This window comes from Fistularia commersonii, chromosome 23 (assembly GCF_037954325.1).
Source record: "Fistularia commersonii isolate RoL2024-O1a breed Wild chromosome 23, RoL_Fcom_v1.0, whole genome shotgun sequence".
In the NCBI taxonomy this organism is placed as follows: Eukaryota; Metazoa; Chordata; class Actinopteri; order Syngnathiformes; family Fistulariidae; genus Fistularia; species Fistularia commersonii.
The window spans coordinates 5,672,761-5,693,634 of record NC_141306.1 but is presented as its reverse complement, the minus strand read 5'-3'; the positions used below and the strand labels follow the sequence as shown (position 1 = coordinate 5,693,634).

Sequence of the window (20,874 nt, the reverse complement as noted above, 5' to 3'; positions counted from 1 at the left end):
GAAACTGGAGGTGTGTGTGTGTGTGTGTGTGTGTGTGTGTGTGTGTGTGTGTGTGTGTGTGTGTGAGCCGAGCCAGCGGTATGTGACGCTCCGTGGATCCGATCAGGAGGTCGAACCAGGGAACGATGAGGTGGCGCTTTCCTCCCTTTCTTCTTCCTCTTCACTTCTCCACTGCCTGCCTCTCTTCTTGAGAGACACATTGCATTCCATCCTCTTCCCATTTTTTAAAAAAAAGAAAAAAAAAGGTATCTGCACAGTGTGTGTGTGTGTGTGTGTGTGTGTGTGGGAGAGAGAGAGAGAGAGAGAGAGAGAGAGAGAGAGGGGAGGGCTGAATTAAAGACTTGCCTGGCCAGCTTCAGACTGTGCAACGTGTCTGCTTCTGTTGGATCAGATGGCAGAGGAGCTGCTGCTCGTACGTCCCCCTCCATCTGCTCCATAATGTCTGCTTTCGGCTTAATTACAGCTCACCTGCAGCCTTGCTGGCGCTCCCGCATGGGGAGGGGGGCAGCAGAATCACCCATATAAACTTTTTTTTTCTTGGGGATGGGGGGTCCTAAACAGGGCCTTTATTATTTAGCACCAATAACAATTATAAAGTCTGCAGAACCCACAATTGTGCAGGTATTTTAAAACAGGCAGTTTCAGGCAATGGAAGCAAAAATGCACAAAACATCTGGTTCATTCATAAGAGACTGCGCTGGTCTTTTGAGCGATCCGAATTCGGTGTTTTATTACGCATCGAATGAAAAGCCAGTTTGAAGCAGAGAAATCTGGGGGTCTATTAATTTGAATATGACAATTAAGGCAGGTTTTAGAGTATCTGCATAAATGTAGCGAGTTGGGGCGCACAACAAAGATAAATCATTCGTGCGTTATGACTCTGTAGTACCTGTCCACGATATTAGCATATCTGTCCGGTAACCATTACGTATCTGGATGTGACATCATCTCGAGCCAAAACTGTGAGGTGTAGAAATGTTGCCACCTTGCACCGTCTGCACTCATAGGAACGTCATCGCTGCTGTAGTCACGTGATCCAAACAGATCAACACCAATTTCACTTTAATTTGGGGCTTTACGGTCGAGGGTTGATGAGGGCACAGCAAATCGGTCAGATTAAAATGCTTATATCGAGCAGAAGCTCGTTCTGCTGCCGTTATCACCTGGTCCCGAGGTTGATTTGCGTATTTAAAACATCGAGTGAAAGGAGAAATCCTGACTGCCTGTTTATTGAGCTTCCAAAATGCTTGATGTTACAACTCTATTGTGATGCAGCTGGAAAGTCTTTATCACACTTCCTGGTTGATAAATGTCCCGACCTGGAGGCTCCACGTGTGGACCACACCGATGTGCATCTGTAGCTCGAGTCCGGCTTCTAAAAAAAAAAACCACATCCACGACTGCAAACCCCCGGAACAAATTGTCTTAAAGACATCTGAGCAACGCAAATATACCCCAGGCGGTAAGTTTGCGATGATCAGCGCAGAAAATGGTGTGAGCTAAGCTAAACCCACATTAAACACGTGTCGACGGTCTGACACCTGAACCCTGAGGAGACAAAGAAAAACTAAAACAACCCTGCCAAATGTGGAACCTTGGAATCCCTCAAACTTTCATGTATTTGGCTGAAATCACAAAATGAGTCAAATACTGGAGAGTAATATATTCAGGGGCTTTAGAATGGGATCAAAAACTGCCAGGGTTTGTTGGAGAATGTCACAAAATCCCAAAATGAATCAGATCAAAAATATAACATGGGGTAAGTCTGAGGGCTGCTGGTGCAGGAGATCCTCCTTCTCCAAGCCTCTGATGAGCTTTAGGATCAAGTTTCCTTCTGGTCGCCCTCATTTCCTTCTCTGATCCAAACTCCAGTCCTTGCGCTGTGGAAATATGGGAGGATGAACCCTTTTTCTTCGTTTCTTCCCTTCTTTTTGTCTTTTCTTTTTTTTTCCTTTTTTTTTCCTGGAAGGAGGGGTCCATTCTTGTCCTCCCCAAACGTGAGCAGCGGCAAGCGGGCTAATGAGGGTGCGTCCCAGTCCCTCCAGTCCCAGCACCTCCCAGTACTTCAGGCTCCCATATAAAAGCCCTGGTGGAAAGTGAATGTAGGCAGTAGGGAGTTTTCTGCTGGGGTCAGGAGGACTGTGAACAGACGAGCGGACCCTACCCCAAACACCCGTGTATGAGTGGAGTGTAGCAGAAAAGAGAAGACACCCCCAACTTTTTTCCTCTCTTGCCTCAAAGAGTCTACATGTCTGGTGGCATCTAGACATGTTCAGCTTTGTGGATTTGCGGCTGGCGCTGCTGCTGAGCGCAGCAGTGCTTCTGGTCAGGGCGCAGGGCGAGGATGACCGTAAGTTTCAAGAATGCTTGCTGGACAACCCTCCCCCCCCTCCACCCCCACCACCCTTATTTTTCCTTTTTTAATTTTTTTTATTTCATTTTCTGGGTTTTGAAGCGGATAATTTCTCACCGTGTGGACGGCTATAAAGATCTGCACTGAGAAATACAGGACGAGAAAAGTTAGGAAAAGAGATGTGATTCGCCCTTTTTTTTTTTTCGATAGATCGATAGATAAATACATGGATAGTTAGGTATATAGGTGGGGTATGCGTAATGCACGGGGCATCTGCCCGCCCTCCCCCTCCTCTATTTGTCTTTTCCACCCCGCTCTCCCCTCTAATGCATGCAGAGCAAGTCCCTGCAGGTCTTCCAGAGATAGGGATATTGATGCACAGGAGGGCTTTTGCAGGCCTTATGATGTGGCAGTTTACGCTCGCCTGAGGCCTGGAGTCGAGTCCTCCAGGTGAGCGGCTCCCCAGGTGAGAGGGAAGAGAAGGTTTTTCCTCACAGGCGTAGTCACGTCTGCTTGAAATCTGACCTCCGCTGCAAAAGTCGAGTCTCGCGCCCCCACCCCAACCCCCATCTCCCCTCTGAGTGGGTTTAACTTTCACAAAAGTTATAGGACGGGGTTTTCTGTGGGTGAAAAGGCTGGAGGACAGACGTGGCTACGCTCTGGAAACAGCTCATTTTTTCCAGATGAACTTCACATCTGGAAAAGGCCCAGCCTGTCTGCCTGCGTGTCTCACCGTCTATCTATTTGAAGCAGATGTGGTTTGTCCTCCCGTGCGCAGTCTCACAGCGCCACCCTGCGGTTTAGCCTCTGCAGCCGTGCGCACCCCTCCCCTCCCCCCCCCTCCTTTACTTTTCCATAGTTTTTTTTCTCCCTCCTTCTTAAGTGCAAACACATGTGCGCAGTTTCCAGCGGCCGCTGCCAAACTGCAGTCCCCTCCGCAGCTTTTCCCTCTGAGCTCAGCACTTCGGCATCCACTGAGGTTTTCTCGCACCCCGAAACGAGCCCCACTTCCAGGCGTGATGAGAAATCCAGAGCAAACTCCGGAAAATTGTGACTTTGACTTACTGCTCGGAGGCGTCTCTTTCTTCCCCGTGCAGCCCGGTGTCTCTCCTTGCCTTTAGCGGTCATGTGACGTGTTTTGAAACTCGGGGTGAGAGCGACCTCTTTCACCTCAACCTCGGGCCAAATTCTGACACCGGTTCCTGTACGATCCATTTCCAGCAACCCATCTCCCCCTTTTAAATTATCATTTCTTTCACCGTAATACTGCCATGTTGCTACTTTCACTATTTCCTGAAATGTTAGTTACTTCCTGTGTGCATTCTTTTTTTAAGATTGATTAACAGCCTGGTGATAATGTTTTGTTGGGAAAATAATATCCCGGTTTATGCGCTATAGGTGTTTTTAAATACACATTTACCTCCCTTGGCATCTTGCAAATGTAGTTTTATTTTTACCCCCTTTCCAGTGTTTTTTTTTTTTTCCATCCCATCTGTGATTTTCTCCCAGCATCTGAAATTGTTCACACGCCTCACCTGTCTCTGTGGCGCCCCCCTCCAGGCACCGGCGGCAGCTGCACCCTCGACGGCCAGGTGTTTGCGGATCGGGACGTGTGGAAACCGGAGCCATGCCAGATCTGTGTTTGCGACAGCGGCACAGTGATGTGCGACGAGGTCATCTGTGAGGACACATCTGACTGCCCCAACCCAGTCATCCCCCACGATGAGTGCTGCCCCATCTGCCCCGACGACGGCTTCCAGGATCCTCAGGTTGAGGTAGATACTGATTAGTCTATTGATTATGTCTTGTACAAGCGCCTAAATTAAAAAAAAAGATTTGAACAATTACAAGCCAAAAGATTATATCAGTGTACTTTGTACGTTTATATAAACACACAAACAAGTCAAGTGAAATGAATGAAAATGGGTTAAATGGTTTGATGGCATCTAGCATTGATTATCACTGTTTATTATTTTATCATAGAGCAGCAGACAGACGTGATTTGCGTTGAACGAACAGGAAACGATTAACGCCATCTTTACTTTTGCAGCCTGCTGTATTGAACAGATATTTGCAATATCATACACTGACATCCACTGTGTCTGTTTGCTCATAGGCACCTCAGGGACCACGTGGACCCAAGGGAGATCAGGTGAGTTCACACGAATGTCGTCATTGGATCGACACGCGGTGCTCTCAAAGTCTGTTTTGGTGCCACACTTGTTTCCATCGTGTGTTAATTCCTAAATGTGTATGACGAACAACAAGCTAAACCTTACACATAGCAAAAGAATGTGGAGACTACCATGAAGAACATGGAGTCAAATTTGTTTTGATCAGTGTTTCAGTGAGAACACGTTGCATGTCAAAACTTCTGTTCAAGTAACAGAAATCAGGGGAAAATCTTGCAAAATTAAAATAAAAAAGGGAAATAGTCTATAATGTTCCAAACAACCAGTTTTTGTGAAGTAGTTATGAAGCTTTACGTGCTTCGGTGCTGTCATGTGTGAGGGCAGCGGAATGCGCAGAGAGCAGGTTCAGGCCTGCATTCTGTCTCCAGGACGCAAATGTTAAGGAAACTTTAAAATGAACCAAAAACTAAGAAGCCACCTGAGATAACTTGCAGAGAAGATGCCATTTTTACATCACAAACAATTTTGACTTTTGAAATTAAAAAACTTAAAATGCTATCCAGCATTTCCACTAGTCAATGTTATATAGATGATCCCATTCTGAGGGACTGATTGATCATTTTAAAATCACTTTGCATGCCTGATATCGGTAAAAACTGTCAGTGATGATGATGATGATGGTGATGAAGATGATGATGATCCACTCTCAGGCAGAACATGGTGTTCAATGACAGTTCTTACATGGTTTCTGTTGGGCCTCACATGAGCGGCCCAGTATCCTCAGTGTTTACAGTTGGTAGACAGGGAGTGTATAAACACACAAACTGGATTATGGACTATGAGGCCACAGATGATGGTCACAAATATCCGCTTTCTCTTCATTGTTGCTCTTTTCGCGAGGCTGTATTGCTTCAGAACCCCGCGGACGTTCAGCTGAGGATTAAAACCCTAATCACCCCTTTTATATTTCGCCTTTCTATCTTCAGGGCCCCGCTGGTCCCCCAGGAAATGATGGTATTCCAGGCCAGCCTGGTATGCCTGGACCTCCTGGCCCCCCTGGACCTCCCGGCCTTGGCGGAGTAAGTCATTTTTTATTTCATTTTTTGCATTAAACTCATTTTGGTGAAAATCGATCGCCAGTAATAATAAGGCTAATGGCGGCGTATCAGTCTGCTGATGTTGGTAGTGAGAAGTCCCCTCCCACCCTCTCCCGCCCCCCACACACTGCGTCTTCGCCAAGAGAACAGCTTGGACAAATACTTTCAGTCACACTTATAACCTTTTATGGCTTTAGAATTATTCTATTGGAGTTTTTTGCTTCCACATCCAATCAGGAGGTTGAAAGTCGATGGATGTATTTGCTCAGAAAGAAACAGCAGAGAGGTTGTGGCTGCTTTCCCACGAGCCATGAGTAGATAGGTTTACTGTTGAATAGATAGTTCATAAGAATGGCTGTTTTTAAACATTAATCATGTTAATTCAAAAATTTATTTGCTCTTAACCAATAAGCTGATTTACCATTCCATTCTATTGTCTTGTGTTCCTGCCACTTTTATCATGCATTTATAAAATTCATAATGACACTCAGGTGTAATTAGCAATGCTAAGCTAGCATGGTTGCTCGTCTCCCTTAGCACATGTGTGAGGGGTTTACCACTTGTTTGCATGCTAGCTTGCAATGCTAAGATGACTTTTTTTTATCCCTCCAGCCATGTTTTTCATGCATAACGCAAATGTGCGTTTCTCTAAATTGGTAACTGACATTACAAATATTTGTTTTATGCAGAGTCTTTACCATGCTTGTTGAAATGTTTTAACTTACTCCTCTAAAATATTTTATAAAATCAATAGTTTTAGCATACAGACATAGAGAGTTATTATGGATTAATGCATTTATTACAAAACAAAGTTACAACATTGTAGTGTGCATGGTAAAATCATGCTTTCCACAAAATTCAATTTAACATTCAGTCCTAAATATTCTCGCAGCCTCAATGTCTTTTTTGGACGTTGACTTGAATCCTATCTTGCTGAGCCTTATCAATGTCATAGTGTTCCATCCATTTATTTTCGCATTCAGTGATTGGAGGCTTATTGATAGCTTTTTTTAAAGATCCACTTCACCCCAGATTGCACATTGTTTAGATACAGCTCTGTCTGTGTGTGCGTGTGTGTGTGTGTGTGTGTGTGTGTGTGTGTGTGTGTGTGTGTGGTATTAAATGGAACAGCAAAAGATGAACAAGAAACTTGTATGGCACTAGTATGATAAGAAATATACGTATATACATATGTATATTACTTTACCTAATCAAACTTCTAAGTAAGGGTTTATTTGTGTGTGTATCTTGATTAACTGGATCTATTCAAGATGTTTATTGATGTTTTGTTGGCTGGGATGCATCAAAAGAAGCAGGTCTTCATTTGTTGCTGTACACAAAAGTACACGCACGTTGTACTTTCACCTGTCAGTTCTCCTAAACTGATATTATTGGGAAAAATATTGACCCCAGTCCAGCAAAAGCAACCACAAACAGAAACTAATGAAAATGAAATGTGTCTTCAAGTTGATAAAAATAAGTTTCATCAGGCCAGGATATCACAGGAGCTGCATATAATACTGTTAAATATGGCAATTGACTATATTTGTGAGATGGACATTTTCATATTTAACCTGCATTTGTCTGTTTCTTTTCCAGAACTTCTCCCCTCAAATGTCCGGTGGCTATGACGACAAATCCCCTGCCATGCCCGTGCCCGGACCCATGGTAGGACATATAAACAAACTCCACCCTGTGTATTTTTTTCCTGGTCATGGCGATGCAGTGTCTGACCCTCTGACCCATTTCTAATCGTCAGGGCCCAATGGGACCCCGTGGACCCCCTGGACCTCCTGGCTCAAGTGTAAGCACACAAATCATCTGTTCTCTGTAATAGTATTTGAAAATTGAACGGAGGTTAGATTAAATAGTATGTAGATATCATTAACCTCATGGGACCGACTTATTAATGAACTCCATTCTCATTTTGCATTCATTCTATGATAGTGTCCGAATTTAAAGGGATGCCTTTGTAGTGTAATGATTTTGTTTTGGGATTTTTTGTTTATTTATCTCTTTTTACCAAGAATTATAAGATGCATCAGCTTCAAGCAATGGATATTTTTATGTGAATCCTACAGCCTTTTCATATGATTAGCAACTATACATGTAACACGTTATAATGACAGTATTAACAAGCTAGCACTTTTTAGCCACATTTTACTTGCATTATTTTACAAAATCAATCAAATGTACGACATTTGTCACTCTTAGACTCCTTCTAAATAAAATAATTGCAGTACAGCTGAGCACACAAATACAGACCGATAATGATGTCACCGCTAATTTTCCCAGCCAAAAAGCATGTAATACCCACGCCGTACACACATAAAACTGGATCAGCATATTGTATAGACTACGATGACGACCGTTTTATGACAAGGTATTGAAATATTTGTACATGTCCGTACGTGTAGTAACGCTGCTTTGTGCAATGTTTCTTTAGGGACCTCAGGGATTCACCGGCCCCCCTGGTGAGCCCGGAGAGGCTGGAGCTGCTGTAAGTATCAGAAATAGAGAAACAAAGAAACAAATCGTACCTTGCTGATCTGCTGTCATTCTCACCTTTCACCTTTGCATCTCTGCAGGGCGCCATGGGACCCCGTGGCCCCGCTGGTCCTCCTGGAAAGAATGGAGAGGATGTAAGTGGCCAGGATCTGCCCCCGCTGTCTATGACTCTCTGCGTACGACTTGATTTACACATCTTTCCGTCTTGTTTGCATTAGGGTGAGTCTGGCAAGCCCGGTCGCCCCGGTGAGCGTGGACCTTCCGGCCCACAGGTAAGCTACCACGGCAGCGCACGTCTTCATTAGGATAGGATGCAAGAATAACAACGTGATAACAGATTCTCGCTTTACTTATTTGTCTCACAGGGAGCTCGTGGTTTCCCCGGAACCCCCGGACTGCCCGGAATCAAGGGACACAGAGTGAGTAGTGACATCCAACCCCAAAACGTCAACACAGCTTCTTGTCAACGCAGGCTACTTCATCGGTGCGTCTCCCTCCCACTATAGGGTTTCAGCGGTCTTGATGGTGCCAAGGGAGACAGCGGCCCCGCTGGACCCAAGGTAAATTCATATCTCTCTCTTTCATCGAATTGATCATTTCCAACAAGGATGTTCAGTTAAACCAAAGTGGAACAATGGGTATAATTATGATTGCAACAGCGCCATCGATAATAGTAATGGGTCTTCATAGGAACTTGTGAAAAGCTTCTGAATGAGGCGGGGTGATGGATTTGTGTGTAATGACGTGTAACGTCAGCATCAGAGGGGCAGCAGCAGAGAGGCGGCCATATCGGATGAATTAACGACCCGGAGAATTTTCGATCATCCCCGTGGGCTCACTGACTTTTATATGTGTCTAGGGAGAGGCCGGTGCCGCCGGAGAGAACGGAACCCCCGGTGCTATGGTGAGTAAAAGCGGAGCCCCGAGACCGCCATGCGCTGGTCATCTTGAATCGTTTCTCTTTGAAGTGATGTTCAGTCAAAGTTTCTAACAGAGTCACTTTCTCCATCACAGGGACCTCGTGGTCTGCCTGGTGAGAGAGGCCGCACTGGTCCCTCTGGCGCTGCTGTGAGTCCGCATACATCCATACGCGAACTGCGATCATTGAGTTGAATTATCAATAATGCCAACCGATGGTTTTCGTTCTGCAGGGAGCTCGTGGTAACGATGGTGCCGCTGGTGCTGCTGGACCTCCTGTAAGTCTAGAGCTTTCTTTTAAACTAAATTTGCACATTTCCGATTCCGTAGGCTCCAGAGCCGTACATAAATCTCAATCTATTGGAAGATATAAAATCTAAAATGGATGTAATGTTTCTCCTTAGGGCCCCACTGGACCTGCTGGACCTCCCGGATTCCCTGGTGGCCCTGGATCCAAGGTATGAAAGCACACATGAAGATAAAGTTTCTTTTCCACCATAATTTTAAATTTAGTGTATATTTTCTCCAAAACCTTCAAAATCCTCCCCCCTAAATAAGACCAAACTGCATCCACAAATTGGTTTAGAGCATTTTGCCTTCCTCGCCTTTCACCTGCAGCCCATATCCCAAACCCGACGAGGTTACTTGAATTTTACGCCTTTCATTTGCGACCTGATAAATTTAAGTCATTTTGAACATTTGTTCACAGCATAGAGACAGAGCAGGATTGTTTAGATTCTATTAACCACAATGCACAGCTAAGAGGTCGACTATGAAAAAAAGAAAGAAACATCAGCTACAGCAAATTTTTAAACTTCTAGGTGGGATTGAAAAATTGCGTTTCGAAACACCACTAAGAAGCCTTTAGGAACTTTAATGATTGACTCTTGATTTTTTTCTTTCCTCATTATTCAGGGTGAAGCCGGAGCTCAGGGTGCTCGTGGACCCGAGGGCCCCGCCGGAGCCCGTGGTGAGCCTGGTAACCCTGGACCCGCTGGTGCTGCTGGACTTTCTGTAAGTGCAAATAAAGCCCTTCTTATATACATATATTCATTTTTTATTCTCTTTTTTTTTCCCCTCCAGATGTGAATTTTTTTTCAAAAATATAGAAGGAAACCAATCATCTGTCTTTCTCCTTTGTAACGTGATCTGTATCTTGTCTGAAAAAAATAAAAACATTTTTATCTTTTGTGCTTCTCAGGGTAACCCCGGTAACGATGGAGCCGCCGGCGCTAAGGGAGCCCCTGTAAGTGCCTTGTATATTTTATTTATGAATAAAACGCGTCAAATCCCCTCCTCGGTCAGTAACAGACCGGACGAGGGTTAGTACTCTTCGTACAGCACGTTGAGACTGGTGTGTGCTTCCCCCTGCAGGGCGCTGCTGGAGTTGCTGGAGCCCCCGGCTTCCCCGGACCTCGTGGACCACCAGGAGCTCAGGGTGCTGCCGGCGCCCCCGGACCCAAGGGTAACACTGTGAGTAAACATGTTTCAGAGCCATCTTGTTGCATTAATCAGTCCCTTTTCTTTACATGACTCAAGATTCCTCCTGAATTCCTGTTTGTTTTCTATTATTATCATTGATTCATTTTTTTTGTCCCTAATTATCTTTTGATTACTGCCCAGCTATTTTTTTCCTCTTTGTTTATATTTTCTCATATGCTTGTTCCTCTCAGGGTGAAGTTGGTGCCCCAGGAGCCAAGGGAGAGCCCGGTGCCAAGGGAGAGGCTGTAAGTCAATCGGACTCAACTTGTTTAGGGTGTTTGAATGTACGCACATCAACGTTCAATTTCTCACGGTTTCTGTGATTGTATTCTACAGGGTGCCGCTGGAATCCAAGGACCCCCAGGACCCTCTGGTGAGGAGGGCAAGAGAGGAGCAAGAGGAGAGCCCGGTGCTGCAGGAGGTCGTGGAGTCCCTGGAGAGCGTGTAAGTATCAGTTGTGTTCCTGTCCACAATGTATTACGATAGGCAGGTAACGGGATAAGAACAGGAAGCTAACCAGTGTTCTTTGCCGCGATGTACAGAACACACCAAAGCAAGAGAAAATTAAATGGTAGAAAAAAGTTGACGACGACAAAGCAAAGTGCCTCCTCGGTAAAACGTCAACAAAATTTGGAAATGCAGAGTCAGTTGAATGTAAACAGTGCCAAAGTATGAACTTCAGTCCGGTCGCTCATGTTGGAGATAGTTGTGTTCTTATACAACAGGAATGCTTAAACACATTAGATAATCAAATATATAATCAAGACAGCGTGTAATTTTTTCCCATACATGACACCGCTTTTTGTGTATTGACGTATGTAGGTATGTATGTAATGTTTGCACAAATAGCAGAACAAAAATTTGATTTTGATGTCCTCTACAGGGTGCCCCTGGTGGCCGCGGCTTCCCTGGTGCTGATGGCCCTGCTGGACCCAAAGTGAGTTAAAGACACGCAGCTACTACACCCTCAGATTGCAGCAACAAAGATCAACATACGTAGAAACTGATTTTCTGTTTGGCATTTCTCTCTTTCCCCTTCAACAGGGTGCCACTGGTGAGCGTGGTGCCCCCGGTGTTGGTGGACCCAAAGGTGCCACTGGTGAGACTGGTCGCACTGGCGAGCCTGGACTTCCCGGAGCTAAGGTGATATTTCTGGCAAACTCACCGGGTAGCCATAGGATATTTGCCATATTTATCTTTCTTTCATTAACTTTTTTCATCTAACCTTCAGGGTATGACTGGTAGCCCTGGCAGCCCCGGACCCGACGGCAAGCTCGGACCTGCTGTAAGTTCATGTTCATAGTCAATTTAATATAAACGTCATCAAAAATGGATCGTGTTTATCTATAAAAACCCTTCTTTCATTCATATTTCCAGGGTGCCGCTGGACAAGATGGCCGCCCTGGACCCCCTGGCTCCGTTGGAGCCAGAGGCCAGCCTGGAGTAATGGGATTCCCCGGACCCAAGGGAGCCGCTGTAAGCTACTTTTGTCAATATCTCAGTATTTCCGTAATAGTTTACCGGGACAGCTAAATTGCAGGATGGCAAGAAAAGTGTATCTGCGAGGTGTTACAATACGGTACGATTCCCTCTCCCATCTTCAGGGCGATTCTGGAAAGCCTGGCGAGAGAGGAGTGATGGGACCTACTGGCCCAGTTGTAAGTTGTTCTCACTTGTATAAGTCACTGAATTCACTTGTTTTGCCTGCAAATCAGAGATGCTGGAACTTGTGTATCTAAAATTCTTCCATGTGTTTAATAGGGTGCCCCTGGTAAGGACGGTGACGTCGGAGCTCAGGGCCCTGCCGGACCTGCTGTGAGTAAAATACATGGACACGTCCAACCGCCCGCCACGGCAGAACACGATCTAACCATGTTCGATTCTGGTTCTTCTCTATGATCTGAGACATTTCTATGTTTACTGCATTTCAGGGACCTGCTGGTGAGAGAGGTGAGGCAGGACCTGCTGGATCTCCTGGATTCCAGGGTCTCCCAGGACCCCAGGGTGCCATTGGTGAGACTGGCAAGCCCGGAGAGCAGGTACTGAACGTAGAAGATACGCCACTGTGATACTTTGGTTACTGTTAATGTGTCATTTATATTAAACTGAGTTTTTATTCTTAGTAAGTCACTTTTTTTTTGGAAACTAGGGTCTGCCCGGTGAGGCTGGAGCCCCAGGACCCGCTGGAGCAAGAGTAAGTGGATTTTTGTCTATTAGAGTATAATTAGGGTATCTCAGTTATAGGACGTTAAGTACTTGTTTTACCAACCGGGTTATTAATGGAAACACAGTGACCTCACTCCACTTGTGACAAGTTCACAGTCTGTGGGGAATGTTCACTCCTAGGGCCCAAACGTAGCCACGAGTAATGAATTAGGGCGAGCGTGGTCCCCGTAACTCGGCCGCACATCCACACTATATCGGCTGTATCTGAATCCGGTGACGCCTGCCCCGTTGTACTGGGCGTACGCAACGCTCACCAATGTTAGGCCATAAAAATTGCCACGGTCTTGAATTGAGCTTGAGATGGAATCATGCTGTCATGACTGAAAACAAATAAATACGAATGACATTTTGGCAAATGAAGGAACGGATATGACCACCCTCGACCAACTATTCTTGGTAACTCCTTTCCCAGGGTGATAGAGGATTCCCTGGTGAGCGTGGTGCCCCTGGCGCCGCTGGACCCACTGGTGCCCGTGGATCCCCCGGAGGTCCCGGAAACGACGGTGCTAAGGTAAATCCTTGGAGAGGATGCGCGAAAATGTATTTTGCTGCCTGTCCACCTGAACTAGTTAGCACATTTTCTACTTCCGTATCACATTTTTTCCAATCGCCAAATTTTCGGTTCCTCTTTAGGGAGATGCTGGTGCCCCCGGTGCTCCCGGAAATGCTGGAGCCCCCGGAATGCAGGGTATGCCTGGTGAGCGTGGTGCCGCTGGCCTTCCAGGACTGAGAGGAGACAGAGTGAGTTGACTCAATAGGTTTTTGAGTATTCCCAGTTGTCTTTGTGCAAATAGTCCTGAGTTGATTGTTGTAACTCTGATCTTTTTATTCCCTTTGCTTCCCTTCTCCATCCAATAACCCAGGGTGACCAAGGTGCCAAGGGTGCTGATGGAGTTCCCGGTAAGGATGGTGCCCGTGGTTTGACTGGACCCATCGGACTTCCCGGACCCGCCGGAGCCACCGGAGACAAGGGAGAAGCTGGCCCCGCTGGACCCGTCGGACCTGCTGGAGCTCGTGGAGCCCCTGTGAGTATCTGCCTTTCTGCCGATCTCCTTTTACCTTTTCCATTTTAAGCAGCAGCTCGTCGTAGAGCAGAGGGGAGAATCTTCTGTTCAATTTATTCCAGTGTCATCAGCAGTGATGGTGAAGATCTCTAGCGTTTTCGGCTCTGTGGCTGATTCTTCTTCTTTCTCCTGTTGCTTAGGGCGAGCGTGGAGAGGCCGGACCACCTGGACCCGCTGGATTTGCCGGACCTCCTGTGAGTCACTTGATCCCAAATGCCTTGACTTCCTCTCTAGATCGTTGTGTTAAATTTCATTTCGTTGTTGTTTGAAATTTCAAGCGAGCGATTTTCCGTGTTTCCTCATCAGGGCGCTGACGGACAGGCCGGTGCCAAGGGAGAGGCTGGAGACAATGGTGCTAAGGGAGACGCTGGTCTCCCCGGCCCCGCTGGACCAACTGGTGCTCCCGGACCCCAGGTTCGTAAATGTTAACAAAACTTATCGTAAGCTTTCTCTCAACTGATCCATTTCCCACATCGAATGTTTCAACTTTTAGTCACACCAATCTGTCTTCCTCTAGGGTCCCGTTGGAAACACTGGCCCCAAGGGAGCTCGCGGTGCTGCTGGACCTCCTGTAAGTTATTCTCATCCGTCTTTCGCCCTATCTGTTTTTCACCTCTCCTTATTAATCACCCCTGACCATTCTGTCAAGATCACGTGTTGAGAGTAGGGTAAATAATCCAGGTTGCCATGAGATGAATTTAAAATAGATGCTACTAATATTGCTTGGACACTCATCTTTTTAATATTTGTTTCCGTTTTCAAGGCACTGACCTGCAGATGTTTTTTCTGGTTGTAATCTGCTAATGGACCTCTGTCTCCTTCCCTAGGGTGCTACTGGCTTCCCTGGTGGTGCTGGCAGAGTTGGACCCCCTGGCCCCTCTGTAAGTGTGCACCTCTTATCTGTAGAAGACCTTGCACTAGGGCTCTTGGTAAAAGTTTTCGAGATTACTCCGGATGGCTTTCAGCTGAAGTTAACGCTTGACCTCTACAGGGCAACCCTGGACCCCCTGGACCCGCTGGCCCAGCTGGCAAGGAAGGACCCAAAGGAAACCGTGGTGATACTGGACCCGCTGGTCGCGTTGGTGAGATGGGTGTTGCCGGACCTCCAGGAGCTGCTGGAGAGAAGGGTAGCCCTGGTCCCGATGGTGCCCCTGTAAGTTTCATTTCATTCAAAACCTCTTCAATTTTTCCTGCCTTAAGTGGGCAATTCTAGTTTCATTTGTCAAAGAACCAGATTTCATTTTCACATGGCAAAGTCTCGTGCCACACCCAGATGGCTAACTATGATGTTTCATCTCCTTCAGGGTAGCCCCGGTCTGCCCGGACCTCAGGGTATTGCTGGACACCGTGGTATCGTTGGTCTGCCTGGAGTGAAGGGAGAGAGAGGTTTCTCTGGTCTCCCCGGACCTATTGTGAGTTCCTGTTGTTAAACATGCAAAGCTACAAACTGCATAACGCGTCTGGAAGCCCAGATGTAATGAGCAGAATGTTTCCAACTAAAAAAGACCATTCTGAAATAATCGTGTTCGAGAGTGTTTGAAAAGGAAAGGAAAAATACTGCAAATGATTTGGTTCATCCAAAGCCCGTTTAGCTTAATAACAATGTTGTAAGTACAAATATTGCCAAATGGCGAAGGCTGCTAAAGTTATCAGAGCGGAGCCGACTCATGTATTGTCACCTACAGGGTGAGACTGGAAAGCAGGGACCTGCAGGTCCCGGTGGCGAGCGTGGACCTCCTGGACCAACCGGACCCCCCGGACTGGCTGGACCCCCTGGCGAGACCGGACGTGAGGTATGAAGATACACCCTTTTTCCAACTCTAAACTGGTGTGTATCAGCATGCATCAGTCCCGTTGACGTATCCTAATCGGCTTACTTGTGTTATGTGTGCCTTTTAGGGAAGCCCTGGTAATGAGGGAGCCGCCGGACGCGACGGCGCCGCTGGACCCAAGGTCAGTAAAGATGGCGTCACCACTAACTGAACGGCACCGTACATTTGAGTTTGCTACATACGGCTAGAACTTCCACATCAGGGACCCACATTATGGGCTCTCTGTATCAGCGTAACACACCATTTGTCTAAAAAAAACCCAAACAGAAAAATAGGAAAGCCTGTGCTAACCCATTTATGGGTGGCCAGAAGGGTCATTTTGAAAACAACATGGGGACAATGCAATAACCTCATGACACACCGTGGGTTTTTGGGTGTGATTTAGGGAGACCGTGGAGAGACTGGTGCCGCTGGAGCCCCTGGTGCCCCCGGACCCTCTGGTGCCCCCGGACCCGTCGGACCCGCCGGAAAGAGCGGTGACCGTGGAGAGACTGTAAGTCATGAAGCCACCTTATAAGAATCGATCACCTGGGTGTTTCTTAAATAATTCATTTATGATCACAAAATGGTATTAGGGCTACCGGAGGTATTGTCATGGATTGAAGTGAACTTCTCATGTTTTAGGGACCCGCTGGCCCTGCTGGCCCCGCCGGCCCTGCTGGTCCTCGTGGCGCTGCTGTAAGTAACCACCACACTGGTAGTTGACCACCAAATATCTCTGAGGAATGAGACGATCGATCGTCTCTGCTTTGCCAGGGAGCTGCTGGACTCCGTGGAGACAAGGGAGAGACCGGAGAGGCTGGTGAGAGAGGCATGAAGGGACACAGAGGATTCACTGGCATGCAGGGATCTCCTGGACCTGCTGTAAGTAACGTCTCACTCTTATTTACACATGGGCAAATAACACACACAAAAGACAATCTCAGTCCCTAACTATTATTTACTTTGTGCACCAATAGGGACCATCTGGAGAGCAGGGACCCGCTGGTGCTGCCGGACCCGCTGGACCCAGGGTGAGTTGACGCACGACGAATCTTGCAACTGCTTCAACAGTCTTGTTATCATGCGTCAAACGATGTTTGTTCATTCGGATGATTTAAGATTTCCCTCCGTGCCACTTTCAGGGACCTGCTGGATCTGCTGGTGCCGCTGGCAAGGATGGAATGAGTGGTCTTCCTGGACCTACCGGACCTCCCGGACCTCGTGGACGCTCTGGAGAGATGGGACCTGCTGTAAGAAAAACATTGTCTTCTTCCTTTCCGGGAGTGGAATATTGAGTTTTAATGATCTGCGCAAGACCACGCTACCAGGAAACAGCAAGCCAATCGCTTTCTTCTGTTTATCTATCTCAGGGTCCTCCTGGACCTCCCGGACCCCCTGGAGCACCCGGCGCCCCCGGCGGTGGATTTGATCTTGGCTTCATGGTCCAGCCCCAGGAGAAGGCTCCCGATCCCTTCCGCATGTACCGTGCTGATGACGCTAACGTTCTCAGAGACCGCGACCTGGAGGTCGACAGCACCCTGAAGAGCCTGAGCCAGCAGATCGAGCAGATCCGCAGCCCCGACGGAACCCGCAAGAACCCAGCCAGAACCTGCCGCGACCTCAAGATGTGCCACCCTGACTGGAAGAGCGGTGAGTTTCAAATCAGATGCATTACCTTCCAAACAAAACTTTTCATTTTTCATGAAATTGAAATGTAAATCTGTGTCCCTCCTGCTTCAGGCGAGTACTGGATTGACCCAGACCAGGGCTGCACTCAGGATGCCATCAAGGTCTACTGTAACATGGAGACCGGAGAGACCTGCGTAACTCCAACTCAGCGTGAGGTTGCCCAGAAGAACTGGTACGTCAGCAAGAACATCAAGGAGAAGAAGCACGTCTGGTTCGGAGAGGCCATGACCGACGGCTTCCAGGTGAGGGCGTCAAACCCACCAAGCATGAGCGCTCGCTTCCGTTTCCAAACTCCCCCGCATTCCAGTTGCTAATCTTCAAGTTCAGGTTAATGTAGCTTCTCCACACTTCCTACTTGGTCTCTCTCTCCCGCCTCACTTTACCACATCCTCACCCTCTTCAAGCTCACATTTCACCCACTGACCGTCCTCCTCTCTTCTTAAAGTTCGAGTACGGCAGCGAGGGCTCTCTGCCAGAAGATGTCAACATCCAGATGACCTTCCTGCGTCTCATGTCCACTGAGGCATACCAGAACGTCACCTACCACTGCAAGAACAGCATCGCCTACATGGATGCCGCCACTGGCAACCTGAAGAAGTCCCTGAACCTCCAGGGCTCCAACGAGATCGAAATCAGAGCCGAGGGTAACAGCCGCTTCACCTACAGCGTCCTGGAGGATGGATGCACGGTAAGGAATTTGATAACGTTGTTGCATTACTCAACAAAACAAAAAACAAACAAAAAAAAAAAACGACATAAGGTTCAACAATCGTTGTCAAATTGTGATTCAGTGATGCTCAGTGGGATTTTGAATTTTAACCCTGACCTTCTCCCTTTTTCTTGTCCCTCCAGTCACACACCGGTGCTTGGGGCAAGACAGTCATCGAATACAAGACATCGAAAACATCTCGCCTGCCCATCATTGATATCGCTCCTATGGATGTTGGTGCTCCAGACCAAGAGTTTGGCCTTGAAGTTGGACCTGTCTGTTTCTTGTAAAAAGAGAAATCTGGACTTGAATTTGTTGTGGTGTGTGTGAGTGTGTTTTATTTTTTTTTTCTAGCAGCCAACCCTCTCAAAAAAAGGCCACCGAATCGATTTTTCGAAATTCCATTTTTCTGACAAATCTGACCCCTCGCTCCTCAACCCACGAGTTCTCATTCGGCCGTTGCCCGATAGTCCACTTCGCCTAAAAACCTGCACTTCAACAAGATGGCGGCGGTGTGGCAGTGTCCGCATCGACGCGTTTGGGACCACTACTTTTTTTGTTTCTGACTCTTGTTTTTTTTTTTGGTTTTGATTTTTTTTTTTTTTTTACTACCACCAACACCAAGGATCCTGTAGAGAAGACATTTTGTTTCACTGGCGACAAGAAAATAATATATGCCTCTGTAAAGTGTAAAAAAAAATTACATCCCCTCTTCACCACGCCAAACCAGGCCTCTCTGGAGTTTACAGAAACACACAGGTGACTTTTGTATTTTTATACACCCCTGCGTTGAGAGGAATGAAAGGACAGTCCCAACAGACAGAACCCATTTGCTTTGTACCAAGTTTCAGGTGTTGATGAATAAACGGTGAAACTGACAGCCATGTTTGTCTCTGTTGTTCTGCCACCTCTCCACCTGTTGCAAACCACCACGGGCTGACTGTTGCTCTCGGGATTTGCCTGGTGTTGAGGTCACTTTCTTGTTTGCCCCTGTCTATTTCATGTTTCCTTTTTTTGTTTTTGTTTTGTTTTTCTCAAAGTCACATTAAAAAAAACACCAGCAGAGAAACATGGGTTCAGAGCTCTGTTTTCTAAGAAGAAAAATATGGCTACCTCAGAAAAGTAAGAAAGTCCGGCAGTGAAAAAAAATAGTATTTTTGAAGTGAAGCCTGCAGTAGTTGTGGTGGTCAGTGGGGTAGTTGAGGTTTACTGACACTTAGAAACAGCTGAAACTTGAGGTGCTATTATTTCTCTGAGGTCCCGTTCATCCAGCTTGGCGATACTGTTGTTCAGTGTGGAAGTCAGTCCTGCATGGCAGGGCCTTATGGTGCTAAAATTCAGCCTCGGCTTTTCTCCTCTTGGTACCTGGAATTTTAAACTCTTGCTCTGTTTCCGAGTCTTAACTCTTCTTGGGATTTTTTTCTGTTTTCCGACCTCCCCTCAATCTTTGTATTAAACGGATTCACCTGGAATCTCCTGAAAATCCTAAAAATCTGTTGTAGTTTGTTTCTTTTTATTTCTCGGGTGACTGTTTTTCAAAAAAACAACAAGATTTTTTTTAAAGAGATTATAAAATGCACAAAAAAGAGAGTCATCATTTAGAAACATGGGGGAAAACACCACAAGGATCTGTACCTAGTTTGTATATGTATAATAATTTGAGATGTTTTTAATTATTTGAATGCTGAAATAAAGCATGTTAAGTGGTCTAACAATGAATGCTGACTCACTGACTCACTGACTGCCCCCGCAGGATTTATTTACCATTTACAAACCTATTGCGTCTACATATTGCTTCTTGTTAAATCCCCTTGAGGCAAACAGACCTAAAAGGAATTGGTGCATTTCTAACCCCTGGCAGGATTATAGTTGATTATAACACCCTGGGTACTAAATCCCATCCGGTTTTTAGAGGATTTGGTTGTGTGATCCCAAATAGTTTGTAAGGTTTTTTTTGAGGCAGCTGATTTTTTTTCCTGAAGTCTTGGTCACTAAGAGCACCCCAGCTCTCAGATTTGTTTGTTTTTGCAAGCAGTTTTCTCCTGTGTGTGGTGCAAAAATGTGGCCATCATAATAAAACCCACTGTTGTTCATTGTGTGTGAACAACCTGCAGAAGAGGAGTAATAGTGGCCTACCTCTTCGATGGTTTCCTGGAGAGGCAGCGATATTTCTCACGGTTATTAAATCCAATGTGAAAGTGAAGATCCGGGATATCCGTAATCCAGAGAGGTAAATCCAGTATTGACAGGGGTATGTAATTCTTCGTAGAAACACCCTTCGAAAGTCTTCCTCAAGTAATCCAGACACATCACGGAGCAGATATGCTGCGTTGAGCTCAGGCAGAGGGACTGACGGCTGCTGCATGGACTCGCTCTTAGGTGTGGGCATCAGCTTGGCTTCACAAAGACCCCGATTGTCCACCATGAAGGAGGCAGTACCCCCAGGAACTGGGGATAGGTTTGCACTGCCAGCGGGAATTGGGATTATTTCTGAAAGACTCCGGGTTTGTATTTGGATTTCCAAGAGAGGAATGCTAACCTCTCTGGTTTCAGACACAGAGAAGGCTCTGTGAAGAGAGGAAACCCCTCAGTCTGGTGGTGCAGCTCTGGTCCAGACTTCACACGGATGTCAAAGATAAGGTGAAGCGAGGTAAGGGTGTGAGAGTGATACTCTTCGGAAAGGACAGAGGTGCAATTTAGGACACTATGAAAGAGCCATTTCATTCGTCAGTTTGTCAGGGAGTCAAGTGATGACTCCCTGACATCAAATTCCTCCTCTGGAATTTGATGATAACGATACTTACTTCTAATGTGGCGATGTAACTGAATCGAAGCTGCCCAGTCAATAGTTGAAAATGAAAGCAACATATTCTATATATATG

The 20,874-nt window shown here is 46.4% G+C and overlaps 1 protein-coding gene across 1 annotated transcript; it reads left to right on the top strand.

Moving 5' to 3' along the window:
• The first annotated feature begins 2,107 nt into the window (after positions 1–2,107).
• col1a1a (collagen, type I, alpha 1a) lies at positions 2,108–19,711 on the top strand. The gene is made up of 48 exons (XM_086170296.1): positions 2,108–2,350; positions 3,914–4,128; positions 4,470–4,505; positions 5,472–5,564; positions 7,182–7,250; positions 7,342–7,386; positions 8,029–8,082; positions 8,171–8,224; positions 8,309–8,362; positions 8,456–8,509; positions 8,597–8,650; positions 8,950–8,994; positions 9,105–9,158; positions 9,242–9,286; positions 9,413–9,466; positions 9,924–10,022; positions 10,210–10,254; positions 10,383–10,481; positions 10,682–10,735; positions 10,827–10,934; positions 11,374–11,427; positions 11,535–11,633; positions 11,722–11,775; positions 11,868–11,966; positions 12,095–12,148; positions 12,252–12,305; positions 12,422–12,529; positions 12,640–12,684; positions 13,129–13,227; positions 13,350–13,457; positions 13,580–13,741; positions 13,921–13,974; positions 14,087–14,194; positions 14,298–14,351; positions 14,608–14,661; positions 14,772–14,933; positions 15,085–15,192; positions 15,466–15,573; positions 15,680–15,733; positions 15,998–16,105; positions 16,237–16,290; positions 16,369–16,476; positions 16,572–16,625; positions 16,737–16,844; positions 16,965–17,244; positions 17,335–17,525; positions 17,729–17,971; positions 18,136–19,711. The coding sequence occupies exons 1-48, from the start codon at positions 2,269–2,271 to the stop codon at positions 18,280–18,282; spliced, it is 4,344 nt and encodes a 1,447-aa protein (XP_086026422.1). The 5' UTR covers positions 2,108–2,268; the 3' UTR covers positions 18,283–19,711.
• The last annotated feature ends 1,163 nt before the right edge of the window (positions 19,712–20,874 follow it).

Excerpts from the sequence above, each read along its gene's own strand:
- col1a1a (XM_086170296.1), top strand. The coding sequence starts at position 2,269 with ATGTTCAGCTTTGTGGATTTGCGGCTGGCGCTGCTGCTGAGCGCAGCA. Across the intron at positions 4,506-5,471 it reads GTGGACCCAAGGGAGATCAG|GGCCCCGCTGGTCCCCCAGG; the intron begins GTGAGTTCACAC and ends TTCTATCTTCAG. Across the intron at positions 8,510-8,596 it reads CCGGAATCAAGGGACACAGA|GGTTTCAGCGGTCTTGATGG; the intron begins GTGAGTAGTGAC and ends CTCCCACTATAG.